Here is an 18,473-nt window from a genome sequence, read left to right as displayed (position 1 = left end):
CCTGATTGCTAACCAAATGATCTTGCCTTCTACTTCTCAAAGGAATTAGAAGCTTTGAAATGACCACAATTTCCCATTTATGTACCTAAAACTGTTCCTCTGTCTATACCCAACCTTACCTCCTTTTCTCAAACCTCAGAGGATTTCTTTCTTTTTTTTTTTCTGTACTAACTTTATATTTCCATCCTTTTGACCTGATCTCTTCAAGAATTTTCTTTGTTGCTTCTTTATCCATTTTTATATATTATGTTAGCGTTTCCCTCTGCTCGCTCTTTCTGCACACTTGGTACCCCACATCAGATTGCTTTCCCTAGGGGCGCCTGGGTGGCTCAGTTGGTTAAGCTGCCGACTTCGGCTCAGGTCATGATCTCAAGGTCCATGGGTTTGAGCCCCACATCGGGCTCTGTGCTGACAGCTCAGTCTGGAGCCTGTTTTGGATTCTGTGTCTCCCTCTCTCTCTGCCCCTCCCCAGCTGGTCTTTTGTCTCTCTATGTCTGAAAAATAAAAAAATGTTAAAAAAAATTAAGAAAAAAACAACAACAGATTGTTTCCCCTGGTTCATCAGTGTCCTGGACCCAGCCACACCAGCATGGCTCTTGAGGGCCAATGTGAGCCCCTCTTCCCAGCTCTGCTTTTTTTAATGCCGTGCGATTGAAATCTCCCTCTATCGTGGAATAGTTTACATGAGACAAATCAGCAGATGCTATAAATCAGATTTCCCACTACCTTCTAATGCTTGTTTTCCAACATTCACAGGCAAACCACTGCTATGTCCCTCATTTTACTTTAAACCAAGGTTTTCTAAATCTGTCTGCTTCCCCACTTCACATCACTTCTGTGAAATACTTCACATCTGCTCCCACCTCCACTGGAAGTGTTCCAGCAAAGGAGAGAAGTGCTCTTTATTACCTGACCTTCAGGCCACGTGTCATGCTGTTGATGTCTTGCTTTCTGAAAACTTCTTCCTCTCGCTCTGTGACGTGGTATCTCCTAGTTCTCCTCTTCTTCCTCTGATCGTTTCCCCTCTGTCTCTCACTGGATTCTCTCTCTCTCTTTTTTTTTTTTTTTTTTTTGCCCCTAGTGATTTATATCATTGTGATTCTGGACACTGTCCTCTTCGACACACTCTGTGTTGGCTAACTCACCAATATCCAAAGCTTCAAGCCAGTCCATTAATTATTTCCTAATATAAAGCTTGACACCAGATGTTTTGCCCAAGTGTCTGATTGGCATGTCTGATTGATTTCTTAATATCTCTACATACTTATGTCACAGGCACCTGACACTGAACATGTCAACACCTTAATTCATTTTTCTCCCTTAAATGTTACTTCACCTTCTGGATTTCCTATCCAGATGAAATGGTCTCGCCATCCACCAAGTCAACAATGAGAAAAGCCTGGGAGTCATCCTAGACTTTTTTTTTCTTCATTCTGCATATCTGGTCATTGAATACCCTTCTGTCTTCTTCCACCACACTGCCTTCATCCCAGCTTCCTTGTTTTAGGTCCTCATCAGTTCTTACTTGGGTTGTTATAATTTTCTCCTGATTTGTCTTCCTGCCTTCAGTCAGACTCTTTAACTGGGTCTCCCCAGTGCTGCTGCTAGAATGATATTCAACTTCCTTCCTTCCTTAAACTCCTTCTGTGGCTCTTTACCACCTCTAGGATAATTTATTATGTAATAGTCTTTTGGTTACAAGTAAGAGGAGACTCCACCCAAATTGCTTAAGCAAAATGGAACTGATGACAAAAGAGAATAGATCTGGAATGAATTATGTCAACAAGAATTGATTTCTTTTCCTCCTTCAGTTCTGCCTTCCATTGTGTTGGCTCCAGACTCAGGTTAAATGTAATAGCAAGATGGTGGCTTCCACTGCAGCTTTGCAACTTCTCAGCTTTAAGGGGCAGCAGGAAGAAAACAAGGAGCTCCATGCGCCCCCCCCCCATCAAGTGATTCAATTTATTCCATTGTTACTGGGATATTCATTAACCAATCACCATTGCTAGTATATTGTAACATGTCGATTAGCCTGCATCCAAACCATGTGAGACTTAGGGAGGATATATCCCTAGAGGGAAATTTAAACCATTGCTAGAAGAAAGAGCAGCAAACACTGGAGACGCTCATGATGAAAGCATCTAGGATTTATTGAGTTCTTTACATGTTTCAAGGTACTGTCTTAGTGTTTTTCATGCATTAAACTTACTTAATCTTTACAACAACTTCATGAAGAAGTGAGGAAACTGATGACCTGGAGGTCAGGCAGTTCGCCTAAGTTAGACAGCAAGTAACCGATGTCAGTTGCAAAACTCAAATTTCTGGGTACGGGCTTTCCTTTTCATTCTTACCCAGTAAATTTCTGATAATGTTTTTGAGTGAGATGGCCACAGCTGAAAAATTAACTTACACGTTATAAAACGAGTGTGTTCCATTATCAAAGAGCTAAAAATCACTGAAGGTTTCCCACATTTCTTGTCTTGCACAGCACCAGGCAACTCTAAGCGTGCATGGAAATTCCCCAGAGGCTGGGCTTTCCTACTTATCAGGAGGTTGTTAACTTAAGGTTGGGGCTAGGATATGTGCAGTCCATAAGTGTCTGCAGTGGACACTCCTTTCGCACCAGCTGTTGTTCCTCTCCTAACCCCCTCCCCCCCCCAGAGGTCAGGGTGCTGTGACTGCTAGCTCCCAGTTTTTTTACCTACTACTTGGGGGGGGAGTGGGTGCTGTAGTATTCTGGCCTTCCTCCCAGTGGAAGCTGAGAACAGGAAGATTTGGTCAGCTCATGTATGAAAGGTAGAATTCTGTATATAACATATTACGGATCAACAATAACATCTCTGCATAACAAGAATTACCTGTGTGAGCACAAGGCCCTTTATGATCTACTAGCCCCTGATCCCTTTTCAGTGTTACCTTTTACTCTGAAGCCCTCATCTCCTCCGCTCTAAGACCCGGTGTGTCAGTCCCTTGCATTTCATGCTCTTTATGCTCTTGCACACCTCCTGTGTGTCTTGCTGTGTACTCCTGTACTCACTGTAACTTTCAAAAGTTACGTCAAGTGTTCTCTTCTCAAAGAATGATTTCCTGAGATCAGCCTCCTTGTGAGCAAATATTTGTGTCCCTCTTTGTGCCTCAACTGTATTATAAGAATATTGGCCATGATTCCTGTAACTCAGGCTGTATTGCTGTATTTGTTTGTCTACTTTTACAGTGTTGCAACATCCTTGAGCGCGGGTAGCACATTTTATTCATTCCTATATCCCCACCATACTGCCTGGCACATAATAGGTGCTCAAAACATGTATGCAAGTGAATGAAATAAGAAATGTGCAGAAACTATAATAAGGTATCCTAATTGGTGGCAATTAATTCTGACCAGAACTAGGAGGAACTAGGATTTGGGAAATGTTTCTCACTCACAGAGTCTAAATTAGAGACCAGTTAACACATGTATTTGCACAGTACAAATAACCCTCAGTATCTGAACTGTTGATAACAAAATATTTGCTATACCATTATGCAGAAAGTTTCACCCAAAATTTACTATCCAAATAGAAGTTCTACCTTAACAGGTTTATGTAAGTGCAACAATGGAAATGTTTGATTGGTAGGTGAACCTGTGTGGAAGGATGCAGAGTGTTCTTTTGTCACACAGCTGAGCAGTTTCTACAAGTCTGTGTCGTTGTTTTCTAAGAAAATGGAAGAGTTTTGAAAAAAGTTGATGAGCACAAGACGTCTAGGAAATGCCATGCATTAGAAAAAGATATTAGAGGTATAAAATATATTGAGTGAGGTGAACACATAAAAAAGATAAGCTTGCTCATGCATATACCTTCAGTAATGGATAGGCTTTTTTATGCCTGAGAGAAAATTCAAAACAACATTATGGTATTGGTTTTGGAAAGTTTTCCTGAGTTATTCAGGAAAGAATGGTCTGTTTGAAACCTAGAAAAGTATCTCATGTGGTGGATAGATAATCATAAACTTTGAAACCATGTAGATGCTACTGAAGGCACTACGTACCTTTGAAGATCTGAGAAAGAAGATGAAAGAGTTTGATCATTTGGTAAAGAAGTCAAGTTTCAACTTCAAGTCTGGAATGGTACAGAAGATGTAACAACTATGCAAGGCAGCAGCATATGAAGATTGTGGAGGAAGTGTCTTCTTGGTAATGAGCTTGCAGTGGTTTTTATCAGTAAATTACAGAAAATTATTGACCGAGGTAGCTACCATGTTTTCATTAATACCAATTCTCTTGATAAAATTGGCTTTTTAAAAATGAATGCTATCTTTGGAGAATATGAAAAAAGCCAGGGCATTATACATCCAAAGATAGGCTGACATAGTTTTTAAAAAAATTTTTTTCATGTTTTTTTTTATTTCTGAGAGAGAGAGAGAGCATGAGCAGGGGAGGGTCAGAGAGAGAGGGAGACACAGAATCCAAAGCAGGCTGAAGGCTCTGAGCTAGCTGCCAGCACAGAGCCCGATGTGGGGCTTGGGCCCATGCACCGTGAGACCATGACCTGAGCCGAAGCGAGACGCTCAACGGACTGAACCACACAGGCGCCCCTCACAGTTTTTGAGTGAAAATGTAAAGATGATGTCAAACCAAAACCTAGTTAACTCTGAACCAGGGTCCTTAAAGTTAATGTTGAAAAGTAAATTACATATTATATGGTTCTCAAATCACAAACTTCAGTTGACAAAGCAAGCATTCAGTCATTATGCAAAGGAGTCATACTTTCTGACAGTTCATTTCTTTGGGGTGTGAAGTCTTACAAGGACAGAAGGAGGTAGGGTTGAGATTTGAGTTAATTTTTAGTTAATAGCATAAAGAGCTGATGAAGATATTGTTGAGTAGGTGCTGCTGTGAAGAAAGATAGCTTGGATGATAAACTAAGAAAATGCTTTTTTTTTTTGTTTTTCATCTCAGGATGGCTCGCTCACGATGGCTTTTTTCACCCCTAATTCATTGGTAGTGATGTAGTCCCTTGAGAGCAAGCTGTGTGCCTTCAAGGACTGTGACTTCTTTGAATCTTCGGCAGTACTCTGATGTTTAGAGCCACTTTCTGTTGAGCTCCAAACTGTGGGAGTTCCTTCAGGTTTCAGTTTTAATTGAGTACGTCTGTCTCTGCAAAATGAAAATCAAAAGCTCTAGGGGAAACATCCATTCTTTTCCAGGCTCACTGAAAGGACTTGTTTAAGAGAAGTGAATTGATTTTGATCAGGTTGTGTCTTTTCAAATAATGTCCAGAAGAAGAAAATAGTTGTGTAAGCACAGACTGCAATGCACATATTTCCCTTGTATATGTGTTTGAAAAATGCATCACTCCAGAGTGCTCTGTTCCCTAAGAAATAGGTATTGCCTGCATGTAGGGCCTGGCTAGTGATTATCTCAGGGACATATTTCTCTTTTAAGTTTCTTCCCTTGGCAGTCCGCTGCTTTTTCTTATATCGATTGTTTGAGTGTCTCTTATGCAGATGGCTTCATTGTTAAACAGAAGAAAAATCAATCATTTACATGACCATAATAATGTAACAGTTCAACTAAAATCAATTTAATATATTTATTGGCTGTTTATCCTAGATAATAAACTATGTTATGCAGTAGAGGGATGAAGAAAAAATGCAAGGTGCAATTACTACTTTTCAGGAACTAGTGGGACCCAGATACATGACTAAATAATATATATTTTTTACTTTTATGATTATTCTAAAATATTATCTACGAATAAAGACATTTTAAGTAAATATTACTATGTGTTCTCCCTGGTTATCTGTGCAGTTGTTATAACGCACGGGTGCTTCCCTATTCCTATGGCCAGAAACTTTAATTCCATGTTTCTTGAGAACTCTTTTTTAAGTAGTTAAATAATATGTTCCTAACATATAGTACTCACCTTCAGCAGATGAGTCAGCCATAACACGAGTGAAGTATGATAAATATTGCAATAGAAAATGTATGTCATGAGAAAGATACAATTCTACCAATTCTCTCTAGCTTATTGATATCTGAGCTGGGCTGTACAGGCCAATGACAGTTTCGGGACAGGTAAGGGACAGACTTCACTGGAAGCGGGGACATAATGATCAGTGTGTTCATTCTGCACACACAAGCACGGGAATGTTGAGTTTATTTGAGGAGGAACCAGGCACACGTGTAGCCAGGCCTTATGAAGCAGGAAGTGTGGGGTAACTTGATATGAGGATCAATCAGGTGACCTGGCTCAACCATGAAGGGCCCTGAAGCAGTGCCCGAAAAACCTCCAGGAAAGAAACAGCGACAAGGACATGTGACATTCCTTAAATGCATTGTGTCCGTGACTGCCTGTCCTCCCTTCTCCCAAGTTACTCCTGAATGTGTAAGTGCTTCTGTTCTGAGAGTACAGAGAGATTCAGTAAGTGTACCTAAGATATTTTTTTGCTGAAAACATTTATTTAGGAGAAATAATAAGCTGCTGCTTTGTTTCTTTCTGTTTTTGATTAAAGTGAGTTTTGGCAATCCTTTCGGCTGGGTTTTCCACATGAGATTGAACCTTAAGTGATTCATCAAAGTTTATTGTAAAATTCTATAAACACGAGGCAGTTTAGATATATCATACTTTTTAAAAGCTTCATTTATTTAGTGGTACCCTTGAGCACAATAATGTACACCTGAAAAACTTGAGTTTTGCACTGAGAATTCAGTTTAATGTGTCTGACTAGTTGCGGCGTACAGAGTGCCATGCTAGGTCTTCAGTCGCAGGTGGAAGCAAATTCACTGAACGGTAATAACCCAACATGAATGTAGACACACCAGAGAACAGAGGACAGACCATACGGAGGAGGATTCCAAGTGTAAATTTTACATGGAATGACTGTTTACTTGCAATGACTATTTCTAAACAAGGAGTTTGCGTGTATAAGTTCTTTGTTTTGATAAAATTAATTTGTGATATGGATTAGGGTTCAGAGGCAAGTTCTGGGGCCAATGCAACAATTTCCAGCCAGAGGTTTCCAAACTGTGTCCCAGAGAACATTCGGGCTCAGGGGCGTAGGAGTGCTTATGCTCCAAACATGGATGCTACTTATCAAACACTAAACGTTTTAAACTGTCCAGAGAATAAAGGCAATATAGTCAGTGATACTGTAAAAGTGTTGTGTGGTGACGGACGGCAGCTGCCCTGGTGGTGAGCACAGTGTGGAGTATAGAGTGGTTGGATCACTGTGCTGTACACCTGAAACTAAAGTACAGTGTGTCAGCCATAAATCAAGTAAAAAAAAACAAAACAAAACACTCATCTATAAAAACACTTTAATTGTCTAAAGAATTCCCTTTTTGGGGGTCCATGGTGGCTCTGTTAAGCATCCTACTCTTGATTTCACCTCAGGTCATGATCTCATGAGTTCATGAGATTGAGCCTTGGGTCAGTGTCTGCATTGACAGTGCAGAGCCTGCTTGGGACTCTCTCTCTCTCTCTCTCTCCCCCTGCCCCTCCCCTGCCAGTGCTCTCTCTTTCTCTCTCCAAATATATAAACATTAAAAAAAAGAAACACCCTTTTTTCATTCAGTATGTTGGTCATTCGTCCACTCTTAAGATTATAAAAATGCTTTCATTAGTTAATTATTTTTAGATGCTTTAAAAATCTGGGGGAAATAAAGCTGGTCCAGACAAAAGACAGTAAGGGCTTGAACATGGGTGATGGTTATAGGGATGAAAAAGAGACCATGACTTAAAGAGCTATTACTGAGGGACGCCTGGGTGGCTCAGTCGTTTGGGTGTCCGACTTCGGCTCAGGTCATGATCTCATGGTTCGTGGGTTCGAGCCCCGCCTCGGGCTCTGTGCTGACATCTAACTCAGAGCCTGGCGCCTGTTTCGGATTCTGTGTCTCCCTCTCTTTGACCCTCCCCTGCTCATGCTGTCTCTGTCTCTCTCAGAAATAAATAAAACGTTTAAAAAAAATAAAGATACTACTGAGCATTAAAACAAAAACAAAAATTTGGCAGCTGTTTAATAAATCATTAGGAGAAATGCTTCTGGAAGTCAGGAAACAAAGATGAGCTCCATAGAAATCTGTAAATTACAATTATCTTTCTACTGGGAAAGTCACATTAGACAGAACTTTGGAGAATATCCACAGGAGGGAAATGGGAGAAAGATGATAGATCAGTGAAGGACAGAGAGGGTTAATGGAGCCTGGATGCTTCAGCATCCTGGAAGTCAAAGAAGGAGCATCCAGAACAAGTGGACAGAGAGGATAGGGTCAGACAGAAGCTACTGGAATTAGTAGTTATATATGGGCCAGTTGACTGGTGATAAGATTATTGGAATAAAAACCAGAAAGCAAAATAGGTGGTGAAAAGGGCAAGGCAATGGATGTGGAGGAACAGTGTGGAGATGGTCCATGAAGGGAAGAGAAAGGACTAGTTTGAAGTCATACCTGAGGCAAAGCAAAGTTGTGTAGAATCAGGGACACAGAAGAAAAAGACCAGGATGAGGAAGAGATGAAAGATACGGGCCACAGAGAAGCTGATGATTGCTTTGCAGTTCAAGAGAAATTGAGATCAGAGTGCAAAAGCACAGGTGGAAAAGCTGCCTTTGTAGTTCACATAAAAATGAAATGATTTTATTCTCAGAAAATTATGACAGTATTCTGAAGAAAAGAATCATAAACTGCTTTTTAAGATGGTCTTCGTTTAGTGTGGTAACTTAAGAATCACTGCAAGGTCCATAACCCTTTATTTCTCTGGCTCTGGTAAATACTTTCTGTAATTTGAACATAGGGGATATTTCTGAAGTGGGTACTTATGATAATCATGAATATAGCCCAATCTCAGTGATAAATGCTTTTAGACCAATTACTGGCATGCTCAATTGAATACTAATCCCTCCCACGAAATGGCTTTAATATAAGTAAGACACAGCTGCTCTGCAGTGACAGGGCACATAAAGCTTTGCTCTAGCTGGTCTCCAGGGCCACCATCTGTGCAGATCTGAAGTTCTCATAGGTGGGGGTTCGCAATCCTCTGCAAAGACTGAATTTTCAGGCTAGGTATCAGGAGTGTGTGGAAACAACTTGGAAGGCACTTAGGCATCCATGCGGAACTTAACCACTCCGTTGTTCTAGAGAAGCACATGTTTGTGTCCTGTTAGGTGATGTTGTATGATGATCACAAAAGTCGCTAGAATATCAGGATTGTTTGACTATTTTGTATATCCAAACGAAGATGTTAGTTTACATATTGTACTGTGAATTTATATTCTTGACAAAATTGAGAAGCAAAACAGATTTGAAAAAAGGAATGACTTCTACCAAACTTCCATAATTAACATTCCATAATTAATATGCAAGTTTTGAAACATATAAAATTTATCATTATTATTTTTTTAAGTTTATTTTTTTGAGAGAGAGCATGAGTGGGGCAGGGGCAGAGATAGAGGGAGAGAGAGAATCCCAAGCAGACTCTGCACTGTCATTGCAGAGCCCCATGCAAGGCTTGATCTCTCGAATGGTAAGATCGTGAACTGAACCGAAATCAGGTTGAAGGCTCAACCAACTGAACCACCCAGGTGCCCACAAGAAATTATTTTTAAAAGTTTGGAACCTATAAATATGACTAAAAATTAAAGAAATAATATTTTTATAATTTAAAAGGAAAAGAGACACTACTTTTCAGCATTTTGTAGAATTTTGCATTTCTCAGTTCCAGATATATACATATTTTTTCAGCAAATATTAATTAAGTACCTTCTTTGTCTCAGGCACTATGCTAGGCATTGGATTTACTAGGTTATATTGAGACTTGCTGTCTGTCTTCAAGGCACTTACAATCTAGAGGGAAATACAGACCTGCATTAAAACATTAAGCCACTATTTTTGAACATATTCACGCATTCAAAGCTAGGTGACATGAGAGAGCATAGGGGGCCGCACCTACCAAAGATTAGGAAAGTTTGGGCAAAACACTGTCTATGTTGAGTTGTAATGATTTAGAAGTTAGCCCAGCAGGGGGGAAGGATTTTTTTGTAACATACAGTGGGACTAGCATGTGAATGGCATGTAAACTAAAGAGACACAGGTGGATTTTGGAAAATGCCAGTCCATTTAGCTGAAATAGAGTGAGGGGCTGGGTTGGGAAAGAGTGTTGAGGAGAGGGGAAAGTGGGAAGGAAAGCAAGTGTTAAATCCTCTCGAGTCACAAGGAACTGGGGCTTTAATGTGAAGGCAAATAGAGCGACTAATGGATTTTGGGACAAATTTATCATCATCATGGTCTCCTTCATCTTCTTACTTTTCCTCATTATTATCATCATCATTGCCATTATCAGTTTTTGAACTCTTATTCTGTTCCAGGCAATAGGAAGTCCTTTTGTATTTTTTTTTAACTTCTCACTGTGGGACCTATAAGTACTATTATAACATTTCTATTTTAAAGATAAAGAAACAAGTAAGGGAATGTACTTAATTTTCCTGAGGCCAGAGGTTAGCAAGAAGCACAGCTGGAAGTCACACCCAGGGCTTACTGAAGCATGTAATTGTAAGTATCAGAAGTAAACTAAATCTCCTTCAGTATGAGAGAGGCTAATAAATTAAAATAAATCCATTCAGTGAAATGATTTACCACTCTAAGAGGTGAGGTATCTATGGTATTGATAGGGAAATATTATATGTAGGCATATGATTATACATGTATCTGAAAATGCAAGGTGCAGAAAAATGTGTGTATAATAGGCTACCATTTTGTGAAAACCAAGTAGATGGATAGGCAGGTAGGTGAGTAGATAGATGGGCATAGTTTGGCACAGATAGAAATCCATAGAGTGTCTCTATAGGAGAAAGATACCGGTGATAATAGTAGTTGTGAAGAGAACTGCCTGGATGGCTGGGGCAGAGGATGGAGAAGGGAGGGCTATTTATCTTCATTGTATAGCCTTTTGATATTTCTCTGTATGCATTTATTATTTTATTTATTTTTTAAGATTGTTTATTTTGAGAGAGAATGCAAGTGGGGGAGGGACAGAGAGAGAGGGAGAGAGAGAATCCCAAGCAGGCTCTGCACTGTCAGCTCAGAGTCTAATGTGGGCTTCAGTTCCACAAACCATGAGATCATGACCTGAGCCAAAATCAAGTCAGATGACTGGACGACTAAGCCACCTAAGTGCCCCTGAATTTATGACATTAGCATTGACAAGATAATTAAATTATAAAAATTCAAAGCAGAACCCTCCCGTTTTTAAATCTTATCCCTAGAGAAACATATGTAAGATAAAGGGAAAAGTCAAACCCTTAGTTTGATTTTGATTAAAAAATGGTCTAGGGGCGGCTGGGTGGCTCAGTTAAGCATCTGACTTCAGCTCAGGTCATGATCTCACACATCATGGGTTTGAGCCCCATGTTGGGCTCTGTGCTAATAGCTCAGAGCCTAGAGCCTGCTTCTGATTCTGTGTCTCCCCCTCTCTCTGTCCTTCTCCATTCACATTCTGTCTCTCTCTCAAAAATAAATAAACATTAAAAAAATTAAAAAACTTGTCAATATATGCAGAGTTTTTATAAGAAAAATAATATCTTTCCCTAATGATTGACTTATATCCTCCCAAATTTCTGGAGGCCCTGAGATTTGTAATATAAATATGAGAATATAAAAAAAAAAACGCCTAATTTTCAAACTGCTATTTTCCAGTCATTAATGTCATAATGCTACTAAAGTATTGCATTTTTGTCCAGTAGATCATTAACTGGAGTGTGCTCGCTTCGGTAGCACATATACTAAAATTGGAACGATCATTAACTGGAGAGTAATTGCTATTTATCTAGATGCTTTGGAGTTTGAACATACAAAACAATTTTTTTTTTTAAATATTTTTATTTATTTCTAGGAAAGAGAGAGACAGCGTGAGCAGGGGAGGGTCAGAGAGAGAGGGAGTCACAGACTGAAACAGGCTCCAGGCTCTGAGCTGGCCGTCAGCACAGAGCCCGACGCGGGGCTCGAACCCACGAACCGCGAGATCATGACCTAAGCGAAAGTCGGACGCTTAACCGACTAAGCCACTCAGGCGCCCCATAACAATTTTTGACCTTTGTAAACACAGTTTGTTTAAGCAAGTAAAAATAATATACATGAAAAATGATATGCACATTTTTATGCTCAATATATTTTAATTAGTAAATTGGGTATGAGTTATCTCAGAAAGGGGAGATCAGCGAACTGAAACAAGAATTCATAGCATCTGTGGGGCTTGTATTGATCCTTGAAGAATTGGGATACTTGAAATTAGAGAAGAAAGAAAGCATGAGGCCACAGAGAAGAATCAGAACTTTGTAGTATAGTCAGGACACAGGACCGAGCATTTGAGCAAACAAGCTCAAAGAAGTAGGAATCTAGGCTGGGAAATATTGGTATTCGTTCTTAGGGGAACCAGAAAGCAAGGAAGAGGCCTTTGATTTGACGATGAAAAGGAAACCACCATGTAAAACAAAATATTCTAGTATTTCCTTGATAATTTATTTTTCTAACATTTATTTTAAATCTTTAGTATAAAAGGGTTTCCTATACTTAACTGCATTTTATTCTTCACTTTATGCCCATTATCTCTTATAATGCCCTAAGAGGAATTAAATGGAATTCAGTGGACCATTGATCTTACCTGGTTTGAAATTATTCTGTAATGTTTAGTATCCCCTTTAGGCTCTAAGCTATCTTTTCGCTAGGCAAAGCAAGGGTGCTTCACTTATATACACTCAATAGTGCTTATGGTCAGAAACTTTAATTATTTTCATTCTTCCAAGTAATTTTAATAGGTTTATTGTTTTAAGTATGAATTATATAAAAACATACACTTAGTATATAGTAGGTTAATTAAACTGATCTTCATGGAATTTTAGCATCTTAAAGATCCAAAATCATCCATGTATTCAAGGGACTAGGTTATGAAAATGCTTCTTTTGCTTAAGAAAATAACTTTACAGAAATTCTTATGTGTTATATAACCAAATGGCAAGGTGGTTATGATAAAATTAACATGTTAGATTGTAGTATTCCTTCCAGTTCAGTTTGAAGCCCCAAATTTTATTCACAAATAAAATGATTAAAAGAATTATTTTGGTAAACCATAATCTCAATTCATTAATTCGGTGAAATACAATCTCAGCAATCCATCCAATCAAGGGTTCACATTTTTAATGAATCTATCAAATGAGGGATCTTATATTAAGTTCACATTCTCTTTTCGTCAATATTGTGGTAGGAGAGTGACCTCAAGAAAACAGCTGTGCCTATGTTTATAATTTACAATCCTGGCTGGGCATTCAGGCAAAGTCAGATCAGTCCACATATTTTAAACTGTTTTCCCTAATATGAAAATATACTCTCTTTCTTTGTGAGAATGAGGCAAGTGGAAGCTCTTAGTAATGTTAGAATTTTGCCTGAAAGCTATAAATTCATACTTAAGTATGGAGACCGATATTGGGATTTGCATAAAGATTGTGAATCATCAAACTGAACAGAAAATTTAACCTTTACTGAAGATCCTAAATATGTTTTCTCTGGAAAGGTTTCATTGATAAGCCGTCTTAAAGGAATAACATTTGAATGCCATCTTAAAGGAATAACAAGTCTACCTCCAAGGCTTTTGAAAACATCACATCATAGTCTCTTTTATATTATAAAACTTAGTGAACTTTATTGAGTGCCTTGTGCGCACCTTCCTTTGTGGAAATAAATTAGATAGTTACAGGATGCAAATAAAATTAAAAGATGATATGATACCAAAATGAATGTCAGAGTGATAATTATAATCATTAGGAATGATCACTATGGATTTTTTATGTTCAAATATTTTATTCTTACAAACATGTAGGTTTAAAACCAGAAAAAATGCAATTTTGGGGGCACTTGGGTAGTTCAATCGGTTAAGCATCCAACTTCGGCTTAGGTCATGATCTCGTCTTTTGTGAGTTCAAGCCCTGTGTCAGGCTCTGTGTTGACAGCTCAGAGCCCAGAGCCTGCTTTGAATTCTGTGTCTCCTTTTCTCTCTGCCGCTCCTCCGCTTGTGCCCACTCTCTCTCTCTCTCCCTCTCAAAAATAAATATTAAAAAAGTTAAAAAAATAAAAATGCAATTTTCTAATATTTATTTTATTAATCCACATTTAATATAAACTTACCAAAATCCGAGTCAGTAATTATTGCAGATAAAGGACATTGAGTGAAGACTGCACTTTTTAACAACACTGCCAGCATCTTAGGAAATTTTCCTGAACTTTAAGGAATAAAAAAGAATAGCCTCCCAAAGAAAAATTAAGCCAGACAGAGTTCCACAGGCAAGGAAAACTTAATTCAAAGTTTTGGAATAAGAGAGAGAGACTGAACTCAATTCTGCTGAAATAGCAGAAGGGTTTTTAAGTGCTAGTAGTGAGCCAGTAGAAACGTCCTGGAGGGTGTCAGGAGGAGCCGGTGCAGTGTGATTAGGCCATCGGTGTTTGCTAATTGGTGCCTATTGAAGTTAGGCACCTCTCCTCCCACAGACGCTGGGTGGTAGGCACGATCTCCTTTGATGGTTACATTTCCAAGATGGCTCTCAGTCCTTGAGAAAGATACTCCTGGGTTGTACAACCGGCAAGAGGCTGGTAGGTTCGTACCTTAAAGGGGCAAGAAAGAATTTACAGTTGTAAGTTTACTATAGTAAACACTCTAAGAAAAGAGAGGTCAAGGGTCTGCAGTCACAAAGAAGCCTGTCCACAGTTGAGTCAGGTTGAAAGGAACAGCAAGAGGCTGACTTCCTTGGTGAACCCTTCATTTATATTAAGTTACACTGGTAATATTTGGCCATTTTGACCTACAAAAATCACAATTTCATATGGTTTGATCCAAGATCCTGGGATCAAACTTCTTTACATGTTACAACCACATTTTGCATAAATAAGTAAATGTGTAATTGTGGTCTTTAATTATATTCTTTGTCACTCTAAAAAGAGCCTTAGGGAGGATTTTATAGGTATTTACATAAATATAGTATGTATATTTGCATATGTTTGTATATGTATGTGTTTATCAAAAACAAATTAAAAATTAAAGTTGCCAGGAAAGGAAAAAAATTAGGATAAAAATGTAGACCTTGAGGCCTTGAATAGTTCTTATACAAAAATGACAAATTTGTTGCAGAACTTCCCATAAGTTAAAGCAAAGAAAGAAGTGTAATGTCCCCATTGGATTAAAGCAATTAAAAAATTTAGAATAATTTCTTGGTGTTGAAACCTGACACATTTTTTGCTTTGAATACACATAAGGGCAACATTTTTGTGTTGGTAAATATGTCACTAAACCTCATACCTAATTTCACAGGCCTAGATTTTGCTTGTTTATTTATTATTATCTTTAATGACACCCCTCAATGCAAACTCTTGGCAAAACCCCAAAGTATAATTCAGTAAAAGTAGTTTAGTTACATATTAAAATAATGACATCCAGATATATAGCTCTCTAAAATGGAATTATGAATTAAGAACTAAGATTATCTAGGGGCACTTGGGTGGCTCAGCATCCGACTCTTGATTTTGGCTCAGATCATGATCTTACAGTTAGTGAGTTCGAGTTTCCACATCAGGTTCTGTGCTGACAGTGCAGAGCCTGCTTGGAATTCTCTGTTACCCTCTCACTCTGCCCCTTCCCCATAGCATGTTCTTGCTCTCTCTTAAAAAATATAAATAAACATTAAATAATTTAAGATTATCTGGAATGAATTACCTCAGACAATATTACATGCATTTTTTTCTTTTTTCAGTCATGGAACCCTTGTTAAGAATCAGATAATATCTTGAGGGTTTGAAGTTACCAATTTTGGGAGCAGAATTTGGAGCTCCCCTGCCCTTAGTAGATGTGAGTCAATATGCCTTATCAATTAACCAAGGGCAAGGTGGCCTTAAAAACCTCTTTTGGAATGTAAGGAGATAATTTAGGATAGAGATTTGATAGCTGCTTACTCACCTGGCAGACAGGGTCTATTAAAATTAGAATCCATCAGAATTATTCTTTCCCTTTCTCCCCCTGGAGCTGCGCGTATGCGCTTGTATATACACAGCGATTTTCAGAGTGCGTTTTGTTTCGTTTTACTTTTTTTATATGATGGCATCTATGTTAGACAGTGAATTCCTTATGTGCAAAGACCATATTTTATTAGTTTTTGCACCCTTAGTACTTAGAGTCTGATAAAAGGGCACACAAAATCATTTGTTGATTCTATGAAGAATTTAAGAAAACTGAAGAAGTTTGATATTCAAAATTATATATAAAATATGTAAAATTACCAACAAACAATGGACTTACTTCACCTCACCTCTGCTCCGTGTTTGTCACTTTGCAGTAAGTTCAGAATCATAAAATACTGTGCGTAAAGTTCACCAAGTCACAAACATAATGGCAGACAATGCTAGCTTCCTCCCTACCCACTTTTATCCCCATTTTCTAACAGGGACCTTGCTTTGTGGCTGCCTAGAATAATGGCTGCATTTCCCAGTCTCCCTTAGTATAAAGTGGCCAAGTGACTAAGCTCTGGCCAGTGAAATGCAGGCAGAAATGGCATGTGTAAATTTTAGGAAGCATCTCTTTCCTTCTTCTTTCTTGCTGACTGGTACACCGATACTCTCTGGAGCTCATAGTCCCTTGGAATAAGAAGGGGGAACCACATGTTAAGAATGATAGAATGACCAGAGAGAAGCTTCCATCTCTGGTGTTTATGGAATTGCCGTATTTGCCTTGGACTTCTTAAGACTCAAGACTTCGATTATAGGAGAGAGAAATATCAACTGTCTTTTCTAAGCCACTCTGAGTTTGGATTCTTTTTTTTTTTTTTTTTTTTTCTTTTTTTATATTTGCAGCCAAACCCAATGTTAGTAGTTGGGGCCATATCTTCTTTAGAATCTTCCAAATACCGAGGGCGAGGCTGAAAGCTTCTCTTCTTGCTCCCATATACTCTGTGTAAATCTTTATTAGAACACATACTCCAGTTTATTATAATCATACTTTTTTTTTTAAATGTTTTATTTATTTCTAGGAGAGAGAGAGAGAGAGAGACACAGCGCGAGCAGGGGAGGGTCAGAGAGAGAGGGAGTCACAGACTGAAACAAGCTCCAGGCTCTGAGCTGGCAGTCAGCACAGAGCCCGACTCGGGGCTCAAACCCACGAACTGCGAGATGATGACCTAAGCGAAAGTCAGATGCTTAACCAACTAAGCCACCCAGGCACCCCTATAATCATGTTTTTTAGTGTTTATTTATTTTTGATAGAGAGTACAAGCGGCGGAGGGACAGAGAGAGGGGGACACACAGAATCTGAAGCAGGCTCTAGGCTCTGAGCGGTCAGCACAGAGCCTGACACTGGGCTCATACTCACGAGCCCTGAGATCATGACCTGAGCCGAAGTCAGATACTTAACCGACTGAGCCAACTAGGTGTCCCCATAATCATATTTTTTCCATAAAACATTCTTTGAAGGCAGAAATATGTCTTCTTTATGTGTCATTCATCCCTATCCCTGAATTAACTAGAATAGTATACGTGCACATAGTATATCGTCAATAAATGTTTGTTTAATTGAACAGTATTGGATTAATGACCTGAACTAAAATGCCTAATATAGTACCGTGGATTTAACTGTACTCTGAAAATTTTGGTTCAAGATCATGGGACACAGTACAGAGTAGGTGCTCATAAAAAGTGTGTGGAAATATTAAGTAAATACATACTGGCTTACCTCCCACAAGTTACTCAGTATGAATTCATATTTGTAGTAGTGAATGATTTTTTGTTATAGCTTTGGACATGATAATAATTTGTGCCAGAGAGCTTTTTTTTTTAATGTGTGCAGTGGCCAATTAGGATCTTTGTTTTGATCCTTTTATCACAAGGATATAAAACTAATTTAGAGAGCATAACTGATTGACCATATGGAGAAAAAAATTGGTGCCTCTAAAAACACATTCTGTTCTTTCCCTGTGTTCTCTCCTTCAGGGAATGAACATTATATTCATCTTTAAACTTATTTTAAAGGTAAAGCATTCAGTTTATCATACAGTTGATTTAATTTTATCTTTGGTTTATAACATGTCTTATATTTTAAGAAAAATGTATTTTTTGTGTGTCTTATACCATGGCAAAACCATTGGCCTGGGTGAAATACATTTGTGGAAGATTGTATAAACTGGGTATTAGAGACATCATTTTATTTCTTTTCTTTATAGGTTCTTGCAGACTTGAAGTGCATCATTCCAGCAGTAAATTCCCAGTGGTCTTGTCTCCTTGACCTACTCATTCCTGTTCTGAAATCTGGAGAAGGCTCCCCAGGACTCCTCCATAAATTGCTGCAATGTCTGTATCTAACTTATCATGGTAAGTGAATCACTTTCTAACCTGAAATCCAGATCCATGAGTAGCATGAAGCAATACTTTGTCGGAAAGTTGTATTGTCAGAACCGGAGCAGAGAAAGAACCTGAAAAA

At 38.6% G+C, this 18,473-nt stretch overlaps 1 protein-coding gene across 2 annotated transcripts in view; it reads left to right on the top strand.

Moving 5' to 3' along the window:
• Positions 1-18,252: 18,252 nt before the first annotated feature.
• The window catches only part of OXR1 (oxidation resistance 1), a 360,417-nt gene continuing 360,196 nt past the window's right edge, over positions 18,253-18,473 (top strand). Inside the window, exon 1 of one of the 2 annotated variants that reach the window (XM_077748152.1) lies at positions 18,253-18,364. In XM_077748152.1, coding sequence (XP_077604278.1) covers positions 18,342-18,364 — 23 coding nt within the window. In that variant the 5' untranslated portion in view covers positions 18,253-18,341. The remainder of the gene's footprint in view (positions 18,365-18,473) is intronic. The other variant, XM_077748153.1, reaches the window with a different exon arrangement.

The sequence above is a fragment of the Crocuta crocuta genome, unplaced genomic scaffold (genome assembly GCF_008692635.1).
Source record: "Crocuta crocuta isolate KB4526 unplaced genomic scaffold, BGI_CrCroc_1.0 scaffold39, whole genome shotgun sequence".
NCBI lineage: Eukaryota > Metazoa > Chordata > Mammalia > Carnivora > Hyaenidae > Crocuta > Crocuta crocuta.
The sequence above is the reverse complement of the archived record's forward strand: the minus strand, read 5'-3'. Positions and strand labels throughout refer to the sequence as shown.